The sequence below is a fragment of the Hylobates moloch genome, unplaced genomic scaffold, assembly GCF_009828535.3.
Source record: "Hylobates moloch isolate HMO894 unplaced genomic scaffold, HMol_V3 SCAFFOLD_1, whole genome shotgun sequence".
Classification (NCBI taxonomy): domain Eukaryota; kingdom Metazoa; phylum Chordata; class Mammalia; order Primates; family Hylobatidae; genus Hylobates; species Hylobates moloch.
This window is the reverse complement of record NW_026652276.1, coordinates 188,565,617-188,578,801: the sequence shown is the minus strand read 5'-3', so window position 1 is coordinate 188,578,801 and position 13,185 is coordinate 188,565,617. Positions and strand designations below refer to the sequence as shown.

At 39.3% G+C, this 13,185-nt stretch overlaps 1 protein-coding gene across 1 annotated transcript in view; it reads right to left on the bottom strand.

Moving 5' to 3' along the window:
- Positions 1-9,797: 9,797 nt before the first annotated feature.
- The window catches only part of SLC26A4 (solute carrier family 26 member 4), a 56,962-nt gene continuing 53,574 nt past the window's right edge, over positions 9,798-13,185 (bottom strand). Inside the window, exons 20-21 of the mRNA XM_032761379.2 lie at positions 13,098-13,181; positions 9,798-9,987 (exon numbers count right to left, since the gene is read on the bottom strand). Coding sequence (XP_032617270.1) covers positions 9,964-9,987; positions 13,098-13,181 — 108 coding nt within the window. The 3' untranslated portion in view covers positions 9,798-9,963. The remainder of the gene's footprint in view (positions 9,988-13,097; positions 13,182-13,185) is intronic.

Genomic DNA, 13,185 nt, shown 5'->3' with positions numbered 1-13,185 from the left:
ACTTAATGACTGTGAGTCATCTTCATCTTTGTCTTCATCACTCTCAAATTTGACAGGTAGACAAAAATCCTAGACAGAAACCGTTTTAGGAGATGGTGTCCACTAGGTGGCACCAGCCACAGGTAAATAAAGTCTCCCACATACGTTTCACCAAAAGTTTGGAAGTCATGAAGAGATGTAAAATATATTGCATTACTGCAATGGCAATAATACTATATATAGAGAGATATATAAATATATTGTGGACCCAAAACTAGATATTTCCTCCAAAATAATTACCTAATGGATGTCTTACAAGCAAACATGTTCTGGTTTGTGATTCCCAGGCCCCAGGAGATTCTGATGCAGGGATCAGCAGACAAACTTTAAGAAACTCTCCTATTCTGTAGCTGGGTATGATGGTATGATACTAAACCTCACCATAGGGTCAGGTTTGGCTAACAACTGGAGCTTTTGTTTTGCAGAAATATGTTCCTCCTACTTATGTTGTAGCAGGTTGTGATTTGGAGAAGAACCCTGTTGAAGGTCAGAGATTTTGTACCTAACATTCCGTGGAAGGAAGCTCTTTGTGGGCAGTAGGGAGGGGAGTAGACAGCTGACACAGGGACAAGAACTTGGAAGAGCAAGAGTTCAAATAAGGTTTTTAGGAAGTTTTTCTACATGGCAAGTAAATATCCTCAATCCTTTTGTAATTGGATGTTTTTCTGATATCTGAGAAACTGTTAGTAAAGCAAGAACAAAATGGGCTGGACATTTGAGTTATAATACTTTTTAACTTTTCTGTCTTGACTCCTTTCTGTTATTCCTAAGCCTTCAAGCAAAATCTTATTAAACATATCCTAGTTATGTTTAAGGGAAGTAAGGCTGTGTCCATCTTGAGATGTATTATTATACCAGTTGAAACTGAGTTATAGAATTAAGGTGACAAACTTTTAAAAATGTGAATGCACTTATTAATAGAGAAATTGAGTAAAAGCCTGGAATTCCTACATAGGATGGACTGTTTTGTCATTTGGGTATCAGAGGGCAAGGTGATCCCAGAAGACTGACCATGGTAATACTCTAAATCAGCGGAAGACCTAGGGGCTGGAGATGGATCCCAGATGGGGAGAAGTTGACAGAAAAAAAACGTAAAAGGGTAAAAGTGAAGAGGAGATGTAAGCAAATTGGAACATAATTAAATTGGGTAGAAGAAGTTGAAAAGAGCATTTTGGGAAGTCGATCTGTCCTGGCCTTTCTGTCTTAGAAAGAAATAGAAGAGAGGCCTGTGGCAGAACCATTCCTTCACCTTCCTGACCCCCCACTCCCATCCCGTCCTAAATTCCTTTCATCCCAGAGAAAGGGGAGTATTCATCCTATACAAGTTAGATCCCCTCTTGTCTTTTGTCCACACACCATCAGTTATCTATTTCCTTTTGTACATTTTCAATTCTTCTTTCATTACTAGTTCTACTCTCTAAGTATGTATGTATGTGGGAGGATCCCTTGAGCACCAGGAGTTTGAGACCAGCCTGGGCAATATAGCAAGACCCTGTCTCTATAAAACAAAAAACACAAAAATTAGCCCGGCATAGTGTGGCAAGTCTGTGGTCCCAGCTACTCAGGAAACTGAGTGGTAGGTTCACTTGAGCCCAAGATGTCAAGGCTGCAGTGAGCTGTGATTGTGCTACTGCACTCCAGCCTGGGCAATAGAGGGAGATCCTTTCTCAAAAAAGAACATAGTATCAGTGGTCACCAATATTTTTAGCTTTCCTTCCCTTCTTAAACATTTGGAAGTATTATATTTGCCCACTTTTTTTACTTTGGCCACCGAAATGTGAGTGAAAGTTACATGTTGCTTCTGGGTGGAAATATTTGAAGCAGGTTCACAATTCTTGCTTTCTTTATTGTTTTGTTTTGTTCTTCCTTGCCTTCAAGAAAGGTGATCCTGTGTTGAGATAATAGATGTCTAAGATCAAAGCAGCCTAGAATGCTAAGTCATCACATGGAAAAAAAAATTGCCTTGACCCCCACAGCAAACATTCAGCAAGAAAAAACCACCCCAAACTTTTCTTGTATAAGTCACTAAAGTTTTTGCTCTTTTTAGTTCTGAGGTATGAATGTGTTAGGTTACTGTAGTATAATTAAACCTATCCTGACTAATATAAATGCTATGCGGACACATATTTTAAATACATCTATTTTAGCCCCCACTTCCAACTAGCTGGCCACCCATAAGCCTCCCTAAACAGAAATTATGGAGCTGCCAATGCTTGTGAACTGACCCTCTTCACGTCTCCCATATTTCAGTAATTATCATCACCATCCACTTAGTTACTCAATCCAGAATTCAAAAACAGGGATTATCTTAATTCTTCCCTCTTCCTCCCCTCACAGTCTGATCACTAAGTTTCCCTAAGTCTGTCTCAAATAGATCCTGAACATCTGCAATGGCCTTCTTCCTGTTCCTACTTCTGGTCTTGGAATATTTTATATATACATGTATTTTTTATATATATATATATATATATAAAATACAATGCCTTCTTGTGGTGCAAAATCAGAAGTTAATAAAGGGTCTACAGTAAAAATTCTGCCTCGAACCCCTGTCCCCAGGTACCCAGTTCCTTCCTGTAGGCAACCAAAATGACCAGTTCCTTTTGTATCCTTTGAGATATGCTCTGCACATAGAAACAAACAGTCTACACTTCTCTCAGAATAATCTTTTTTTTCTTTTTGAGATGGAGTCTCGCTCTGGAGTGCAGTGGCACAATCTTAGCTCACCACAACCTCCGCCTCCCAGGTTCAAGTGATTCTCCTGCCTCAGCCTCCCAAGTAGCTGGGTTTACAGGCGCGTGCCACCAGGCCCTGCTAATTTTTGCATTTTTAGTAGAAACAGGGGCTCACTATGTTGGCCAGGCTGGTCTCGAACTCCTGGCCCCAGGTGATCCGCCTGCCTCGGCCTTCCAAAGTGCTGGGATTACAGGTGTGAGCCACTGCGCCTGGCCAGAATAATCTTTTAAAAATACAAATCTGACCATATTTTCCCAGTCTGAAGCCTTTCGGTGCTTTCCCATTACAAACTTTTGATTGTTTAGCATCCTGCTTTGGTGACTTGCTTGCCTTTCCTCTCTCTTACCACCCTCCAGTCCTGCTGGTCTTTCGCTTCTGAGACAACCTCCCTCCCATTGAGTTCTGTCCTGACTTAGGGTGTTTACCTATACTGTTCCCTCTGCCTGAAAACTTTTTCCCCAGATCTGTACATGCCAATTCCTTCCTTCAATGTTACCTCTTTAGAGAGTGTGCTATTCTTGTCGTTCTCTATTATTGCCCTCCATTCGTCGCCTTCAGTCTCTACCTCCTTATAATGGCTATGGCTATGTAAGTAGTCATTATACATTTATTGGTATGTTTGCTTCTTCATTGACCATCTCCCATGTTAAACTATAAGTTCCATGAGAATAGAAACTGTTTTGTTTTAATCATTCCCTGGATAGCCAGCCCCTAGTTCTGTGTCTAATACAAAGTAGGTACACATTAAACATTTGATGAATGAATGAGTGAGGAACTAATGGAAAATCTAATACTTTGGGGTAGGAATGCAGATGGGCAGAGGAAGATGAAACTAAAAAGAGAACTAGCCTCAACTATTTAAGCAGGCAAATTTGGCCTCCATATTGTTTCTCCCCTGAGTGTAGGTTTTTATCCCATGTCTGCTTACACCATGTGGCTGGCTCTGCCTCTGGTTAGGCCAGCCACTTACTATGCAGAAGAAGGGCTGGGGAGAAAGAAGAGCAGAGTATCACTTCCACACTTTCAAGCCCTTTAATTCTTTGGGAGAAGGTGGCAGTAAGCACAGAATGCTCATTTGCCACAGCTTGTATTTTGTTGTAAACATTTAATAACTGGTTTAAACAGAAATATTGAGCAATCACTCCTTGCTTTGTTTAAGGGACCAAAAGTTTCTTTATTACAAGCAAGTAAAATCAGACGAAACAATGACTCCCACATAGAAACAGTAACATGTTTATAAGGAAATTTTAACTCCACAATCTCAAATCAATATCTACTTCTACCTATATGTTTTTAAATAGCACATATTTCTTTTTCTACTCATAAAAGTAGTGCTTCCTATAATTATAAATAATAGAATACTAAAATTATCTTTAAAGGACAGGCTATGAAAATAAAAATCACGTCCATGGAACAAGCCTTTTATTTCTAAATCACAAAAGCTAGTATGTCTGCTTTCATCTCTTACTCTCCTTGGAAACTAAAAAACAAAAGCCTCATTCATATCCACTTTAATTTCACCTTCTGAATTTATTTCTAGATACCTAGATCACCTGATTGGATTAGCAAGGTAATGTAACCCAGCCATTTGTCTTTATCTCTTACCACACTGGAGGATAAAACCCAGGCTCCTTTATGTAGTATATAAGGCTTCTCGTTAGCTGGCCCCAGGCCACCTTCCAGCCTCATTTCTTACCACCTTCTTCCCTTACCCACTTAACTGGGAACTTACTGGAGATAGGTCATGGGCTCATGTGTGTGTTCTAAAGGTCTAGCCCTCTCTTACTCAACCAAATACTTCTGGGTCAGGGAATAGAAAAATATCCAGACCTGCTTCTTTTGTATATGGCATAGGCTTGAAGGAATGGGTTAAATGATCCTGCTGTGCTGGTTTACTGCAAATCGATGAGCTAGGAAGTGAATGCAACTGGAGTGAGTAGGCTTGACTACTGTGGTCAACATGCGGAAATAAGAGCCATCCTCAAGTGTTGGGCAGTGCCACTAGTTTACAAATGCCTTGATGAGAGTCATACCTGGTCTTTCTTGTGAAGAGTCTCTCCCAACTTGCAGTACTGGCTGGCCAAGGACTTGTGAAATTCTTTAACATCTAAAAGGTGACCTTTACATGCTCCCCAGTATCACCTAGAGCTCCTCCATGGCTGAGGTGGCTGTGGGCAAAAGTGAAATTGCAAAGAAAGAGTATGTCCTCATTGGAGGCTCACCAGAAGTCATTGCAAATGAATTCTACAACAGAATATTCAGTGTTCAACTTACCCTGACTATAGAAAGTCTAATATCAGAGCTATTCCTCTAATTCAGAATGTCTTTGTTCAGCCATAAGTCTGGGAATGGTGTCAGAAGGAGAGGTACATCTGCACTTGGAGTGCATTTTTAAAAGGGTCCCCAGAAGGAGTCTTGTGCTGATGGCATAGTTAAGCTTCTTGATTGTGGTGGTGTTTACACAAAGCTATACATGGGATAAAACTGCATAGAGTGCCCCAACACACAAACACACACACACACACACACACACACACACACACACAGTCCATGTATAACTGGTGAAATGTGAATAAGGTCTATGGTTTATACCAATGCCAATTTCCTGTTGTTTTTTTAAATTGTACTGTAACTAGGCAAGATGTTAACATTGTGGGAGGCTGGGTGAGGGGTGCATGGGAATCTTGCCATATATTTCTTTGCAAATTCCTGTGAATCTATAATTATTTCAAAATAAAAAGTTTTAAAGGAGCTGGAAGGGGACTCAGAGTATTGGAGCACTTGATCTAAAACAATGCTTTGGGAATCACCTTGAAACTAGAAGACCTTATGCAAAAACAGTACCTCAATGTTCACGCCCAAAAATGTTCCTGAAGAAAAGGATGAAGTGGGCTGACTTGGTTGGCATATTCAAAATGGATATTGACATTAAAGGGCCTTTAATTCCCTGAAGCTCTGTTAACATACAAGTGAATTCCCAGCCCCTTTTCTGGAGACCAATAGGTAAGGCAGACAGACAAGCAGGTGAGCTGTCACAGTAAGTCTTTGGAATAGGCCTGCAAGCTCAGGAAACTCTGAATGTCTCATGTACTTAATGACTGCCATTCTCAAATTACGTTAACCTTACTCAGCATCATTGACTTTAGCTTAATGCATTCATCCGACAATATTTATTGCTCCTCTACTGTGTGTCTGACACTCTTTACTTTTCTGAATACTTGGGATATGTTGAGGAACAAAATAAAGAACCCTGCCTTGGTGGAGCTTATTTCTAGTATAAGCGAGGCGGCAGGAAGAGAAACAGTAATAAGTGAATTACAGAGCATACTAGAAGCTGATATTAATGAAAACAGCTGGGTAAGGGGGACCAAGAATTCAGGAGATGGTGTGGCATGTGGGGGAGGGAGTGTTGCTCACTTCTCTGAGTTCATGAAGGATATGATTATATTGAAATCAATCCTCTATTTGGATTTTATTTTCCCATTATGAAATTCTCTACCCCACCATTCCTTTCTTCTTCTTAGTCTTTCTCTTCCTTCATCTATTTTACCTTCCTCTTTATCTTTTTTCCATTAATTTTCTCTTTCTCATTTCTCTTCCTTCCCTAATTGTCATTCTTTTTCTCTGTGGTTCTCTTACCTTTTTCTCCCTTACTTTCCCCTCTGACCTTCCTTTCCTTCTCCCCTCATTGTTTCTATTTTTTCTCTCTTCCATTCTTTTTCTAGCTATTTGTCATTATGTGACTTTCCTACAGAACTGAACTTCATGTGATTTAAATAAGTTCGTGCGGCTTTTGTTACACTGTTAAATTGTTTGCATGATAAATGCTACTCTAACTGAAACCAAACTTTCTTCAGATACCTAACCTGATGCAAATGGAAAATAACCCTAATTTCATTGATTATCACCTCACAGATCTAAGCCACAGATAGAGGAACCCCACCCCGCCAAATATTTCTGGAATGTGCAAGGATGCCTCACAAGAATGTTCATAGTAGCACTATTCATGAGAGCCCAAAACTGGAAACCACACAAATATCCACAAACAGTAGGATGAATAGATAAGTGGTGATAAATTCTACAATGCAATGAATACTATACAGCAGGGAGAATGAATGAATAATTGCTATATTGAATAAGATGGATGAATCTCTTGATTATAATGTTGAGTGAAAGAGGACAGACACAAAAGAAAGAGGCAAAAAAGAAATAATCTTTGACTCTATTCCTATGCAATTCAAAAAAACAGATTTTAGAAGTCAGGACAGTAATTGCCCCCGGCAACCAACTAAGAGGGAGCATGAAAGAGTTTATGCGGTGCCGGTGGCATTCTGCTTGTTGATCTGGGCACAGGCCACCCTGGTGTGCTTGTTTTGTGAAAATTCTTCAAGCAGTACACTGTGATTTGTATCCTTTTTTACATATGTTGTGCCAGAATGAAAAGTTTGCTTAAAATAATAATAACCATTGCACAAAATAAACTGGAACTATTTGGATAAGAATCACAAGGTTTAACTGTGATATTTGTGAGTAATGTTTATTGCACTGATAAATCTACAAAAAGAAATTACAAACAGAAGTGGTGCTATAAAGAATGCCTCATAATGATGACTGATAAGAGCAATGACAAACTTAGAATGAAGTATTTTTATTATATTTTATTTATTTATTTATTTATTTATTTATTTATTTATTTATTTATTTTTAGAAACAGGGTCTTGCTGTGTTGCCCAGGCTGAGACTCTAACTCCTGGGCTCAAGGGATCCTTCCGCTCAGGCTTCCAAGTAGCTGAGACTACAAGGACATGCGCCACTGCTCCTGGCACATTCTTTATTATATTTAATAGTTTTGTTCAGAAAGGACACATCAGAGTAGTTTAAAAGACACTTTACATTTATTTTTAAATGTTGCAAATATTTTCAAATGTACATGATTTGATTTTTTAATTTATTAAAACTCATATGCAATACTGGAATCTTAATCTATAGGTTAAAAATATAACAAAAGGCAGCTTTAATTTCAAGTGAAATTTCCACTGATAATACAAAACTAAAATTATGCTTACTATTCATAAAATACGTAGAAGAGACAGTATTCCCACAGTTTACTGACTTATGTCATCACAAATGAACCCAGAATTTACAAACTCTAGCCTTGTTGTAAAATGTAACTTTGGCGTTTCCTTCAAAAAAGTGAGCAGTGCATATTTCCTTTATTGAACAAAGGTATTCATTCATTTTCTGCAAGACTATTACATTCACTTTTTTTTTTTTTTTTTGATGGAGTCTCGCTCTGTTGCCCAGGTTGGAGTGCAGTGGCATGACCTCGGCTCACTGCAAGCTCTGCCTCCCAGGTTCACGCCATTCTCATGCCTCAGCCTCCCAAGTAGCTGGGACTACAGGCACCCACCACCACGCCCGGCTAATTTCTTTTTTTGTATTTTTAGTAGAGATGGGGTTTTACCATGCTAGCCAGGATGGTCTCGATCTCCTGACCTTGTGATCCACCTGCCTCGGCCTCTCAAAGTGCTGGGATTACAGGCATGAGCCACCACGCCCAGCCTACATTCACTCTTTAGAGAGATGCTTTGTTGTCAATATAAGCAGGTAATGCTGTCAAAAGGAGACAGCATTATAATCCTAGTTATGCTGTAACCAGATTTACAACCAGAATTCAGGATTAACCAATTTGTATAATCATTAATCATATTCTTTCAGAAATAGACACATTGTTTCTGGTTGTATTTCAGAAGAAAAACAGAGAAGCCATTCTACCTTTGGGCAGGGGTGACTACAGGACTTGAGTGTGTACAAATTTTGGTAAATGCAGGGGTCCTGGAACCAGTCCCTGGAGTATACCAAGGGATGATGTAGTTTTCAATCAAGCAACACATTCTCAATTGGGGACCTGAGTATTACTTTTCTCTAGAAATGAGGTACAACTTCATTCACTCCAGTGTGAAACATATGGGAAAAGTCCCCAAGACCAAAGCCTGTGTTATACATAATACCTGGAAGACTGTTGGCACTTAGGGAAAAAATAAATAAAAAGAAAAGATATAAAAACTTTTGGTCAAAAAAACCTGTATTTTTCAGTATGTACATTCCAAATGAATGTTTTTATACTGAGTTCATTTAGAATGCTTTGTTTTTAAAAATTCACTTTAAACATAGACTACTATAGGCAGTTCAATTTTTAGATTTCTTTTTAAGTGGTCAGAGTTCAGATAAAGATTACTTACTTTATATACTGCTAAAACTTTTGAGAAAAAATATAAACTCATTTTAATCACCATGGTTACATAAGCACATCAAAAAAATTTTCACTCAAAATAGCACTGTTTTTATGTCAGATTTTACATAGATCATACCTATATATGCCTCCATGCAATGATCATTTCTATAGACTAAGATAATTAAAACTACATTTTTAAACAAAATAATCTGTCATATATTTTTCTTTGATCTCAGTTGTGATCATGATTATTATCATATCAAAAAAATGATTTTTATAAACCATGAAAATCTCCTTATTATTTCATTTGTCTGCGTCGATGTTTCAAAATATATTGGCCTGGTTCTTAGCTTTTAGGTAAACCATTTCCAAGATCAAAGAGATCCTCAATTCTGGCTATATGTAATAACACTTCATTATTAGATACTAAGCAAATTTGCATTTTTAAAACTCCAACTTATTATCCAAAGTTATTTTCAAAGGCTTTTATTGATAAACGCATTAATAATTTTATTTCAGCATTTACTAAATGTGACCTTACATGGTGATCAGTGCAGCTCATGGATATCCAGGTCAGTCAAAAACTGATTTTTCTTTATGATTAGTCATTCGTGACTCACCTGACCACAGAGGCTGTTGGGTCAGCACTCACTCTAACTGAACAGAGATATGCCAGTACCCACGTGAACATTATTAGCAAATCTGTGATGTGGATCAGCAGCGTATTATAACACCAGCTTATCCTGGACACTGCCAAATCGTCCGAATAATTCTTGCCATTTTGTACATGTTAGGGATAAGGTGTTTATAAATAAAGCCTAGAAACAGTCTTAGTACTTCTCTTTCAATGGCTTAATAGAAAAAATAATGAGTGTTTTGAGTATGAAGAAATAGTCAATGCAGTGAGGAAGTTTTGTCTTGTACTCCTTGCTCATAGAGACCTCCTGAGCCCACTTTCAGGATGCAAGTGTACGCATAGCCTGCGGAAGCAAGGAGAAAACAAAGTGTTGATACAACTGAATTTTCCTAAAGTCTGCATTATATTTTTTATAAATATGTTTTTATAGTATTGATTGCTTACTGCCACTCATCTTACGTGTATATCATCACAATAGAAATAGAGTAAAAACTTAATTTTGTATTCATTTTACTTTTTTTTTTTTTTTTTTTGGAGACTGAATCTCACTCACTGTTGCCCAGGCTGGAGTGCTGTGGTGTGATCTCAGCTCACTGCGACCTCTGCCTCCCAGGTTCAAGCAATTCTCCTGCCTCAGCCTCCTGAGTATCTGGGATCACAGGTGCCCGCCACCATGCCCAGCTAATTTTTTTTTTTTTTTTTTTCAGTAGAGATGGTCGGGGGGGTTACCATGTTGGTCAGGCTGGTCTCAAACTGCTGACCTCAAGTGATCCACCTGCCTCAGCCTCCCAAAGTGCTGGGATTACAGGCTTGAGTCACCGAGCCTGGCCTGTATTCATCATACTTTAATTAGATTTATTTAGGAGCAATGATTACTATTTATTGAGCACTTACTATGTACAAGGCACTGCTCTTGTTACTTTACATGTATCCTTTAATTTTCACAACTCTGTGGTATTATTACTACTTTACATGAAGATACTAATATGAAGACAGGATAAGTAATTTGTCCTGGGGTACACAGCCAGTAAGTAGCAGATTGAGGACTAGCACCCAGGTCTGTCTCGTTCTAAAGTCCATGCCCTTGAAACTATTGTGCTATATTGTTTTACCATCTATAGAAACCCTCCCTGAATTATTCTTTTACGTGGCAACCAGTAAATATCCTATAATATAGCAGTCTTAGGTTCTAATTTTGACATATGAGTTTTTACTCAAACTAAGGCACCCTATATCCATAGAGTCATAAACTACTAGAGCTAAAAGGACTTCTCAGGTCCATAATGACTTTCCTGGGCTCACTAAGCTGGTGGGCCAAGATGCAGGTACTGTGATTTTCACTCTAGCAATGTATTTCCTCCACAGAAATCTCTGCCTGTCATCCTTACTGCCTGATTTCACTATAGGGGGTTGAATGTTTTTCTTTGCAACATTTTTTCAAGACCTAGAAAAAGGCAGAGAAGGCAGGCTTATCAGATTTGATTATGACACCAGGTAACAGGTAGTGGGGTAGACAGTATCCTGGATGATACATTCAAAACACAAAACTGGCCAATGTGATGGCTCACGCCTGTAATCCCAGCAATCTGGGAGGGCAAGGCGGGTGGATTACTTGAGGTCAGGAGTTCAAGACCGGCCTGGACAACATGGCAAAACGCTGTCTCTACTAAGAATACAAAAAAAAAAAAAATTATCTGGGCGTGGTGGTGAGCGCCTGTAATCCCAGCTACTTGGGAAGCTGAGGCACATGTGAGAATCTCTTGAACCCGGGAGGGAGGGGTTGCAGTGAGCTGAGATTGTACCACTGCACTCCAGTCCAGGTGACAGAGTAAGACTCAGTCACAAATAATAAATAATAATAATAATAATAATAATACAAAACTATGTCAGTAAACAAGAACCAACAAGATGCAATCTAGCAGAAATAGGTGTAGTTCTGTATTAGGGTCAAAACTCAAATAAATATAAGTAGGGAACTCTACTAGACCATAGCTTCTATGAAAATGCCCCAGTCTTTAGTTGGCCCCTGCTCAATAGAAGCCAAAATTCTGATGTTGCTATTATGAAAGGAAACACATTTTTAAGCTGTAGTAATAGGAGTATCTTGATGAGATCAAGGTAGGTCATGGTTGAATAATCTCCATGCTGGCCTGGCCACATTTAGGGTTTTGTGTCCCCATCGTGACCAGAGAAGCACGGACTGCATGTTTGTAAGGAATAGAAGGAACTAGAAGAGTCTCAACTGGAAGAGAGTCTGCTGGAGACATGAGAACTATTCTCAAATATTTGAAGGGCTGTTCAGTTGGAAGGTTTGTGTTGCTAAGGAAGGCAGATCTCAGTTCACTAGGTGGTTACTACAGAAAGGCCAAATTCAGTTCTGTAAGCACAAGTAACATTTAGAGACTTCCAACCATGTAACAAACTCCCTTGAGAAGCCACTAGTGGCCAATGTCTGGAAATGTTCACATAAAAGCTGAATGAACATTCATCAGGGATGGTGTAGGAAGGATTTCTGCATGGGCTAGAATGTTAGACTACTTGATTCTAAGAAATCTTTCAACTTTTTACAATTCTGTGATCTTCCTTCAGTGTTCACCTCTTACCCAGTGGTGAAGCTGCAAAATTTACTCAGATGCTACAAGTTCAGGCAAGTTTCCTAGGAATAGTCTGATGTCACAAGAGCATCTGAAATACACAGAATCAGTCTAGGGTGGGGAGAGTGTGTTTTTAAAGACTTTATCAGTCATATGAAGGAAGGTCATAGGGTTTCTGTTCCTCACATACTATTCCTGAGGCTTATAAAGTTCCCGGCTTAGAAATTTCCTCTATTTGGCCAGGCACGGTGGCTCACGCTTGTAATCCCAGCACTTTGGGAGGCCGAGGCGGGCGGATCACGAGGTCAGGAGATCGAGACCACGGTGAAACCCCGTCTCTACTAAAAATACAAAAAAAATTAGCCGGGCGTGGTGGCGGGCGCCTGTAGTCCCAGCTACTCGGAGAGGCTGAGGCAGGAGAATGGCGTGAACCCGGGAGGCGGAGCTTGCAGTGAGCCAAGATTGCGCCACTGCACTCCAGCCTGGGCGACAGAGCGAGACTCCGTCTCAAAAAAAAAAAAAAGAAAGAAATTTCCTCTATTCATTTTTTTCCTATCCCACGGCCTTACATCTCTGGAAGAGCAATATGCAGAGGTGTAGGTATCAAATCAGGAGCAGTGTGTTGGCTCTTGCCAGTTGCTGATCATCCCCAAATGCCTGGGACAAAAGATCCCCAGGTACTTAACATCTTCAAGGGGGAATTTTTATTTTCTCTTTTTCCCTGCTATGAAGCCATCTTTTTTGCATTTGGGGGAATTATGTTCCCTGACAGTTCTTAATCACATATATTCACTATTTGTATTGCTCTAATTATTCAAAATGTAATCCAAATATTTTCTTCAGAAGAAAATGATCATACCTCATCCTGGACATCAAGTTCTTCTTCCGTCAGCCCTGTTTCTATTAATTCAAGGGTATCTTTACAGTCTTGAATGAGGGTGATCTTG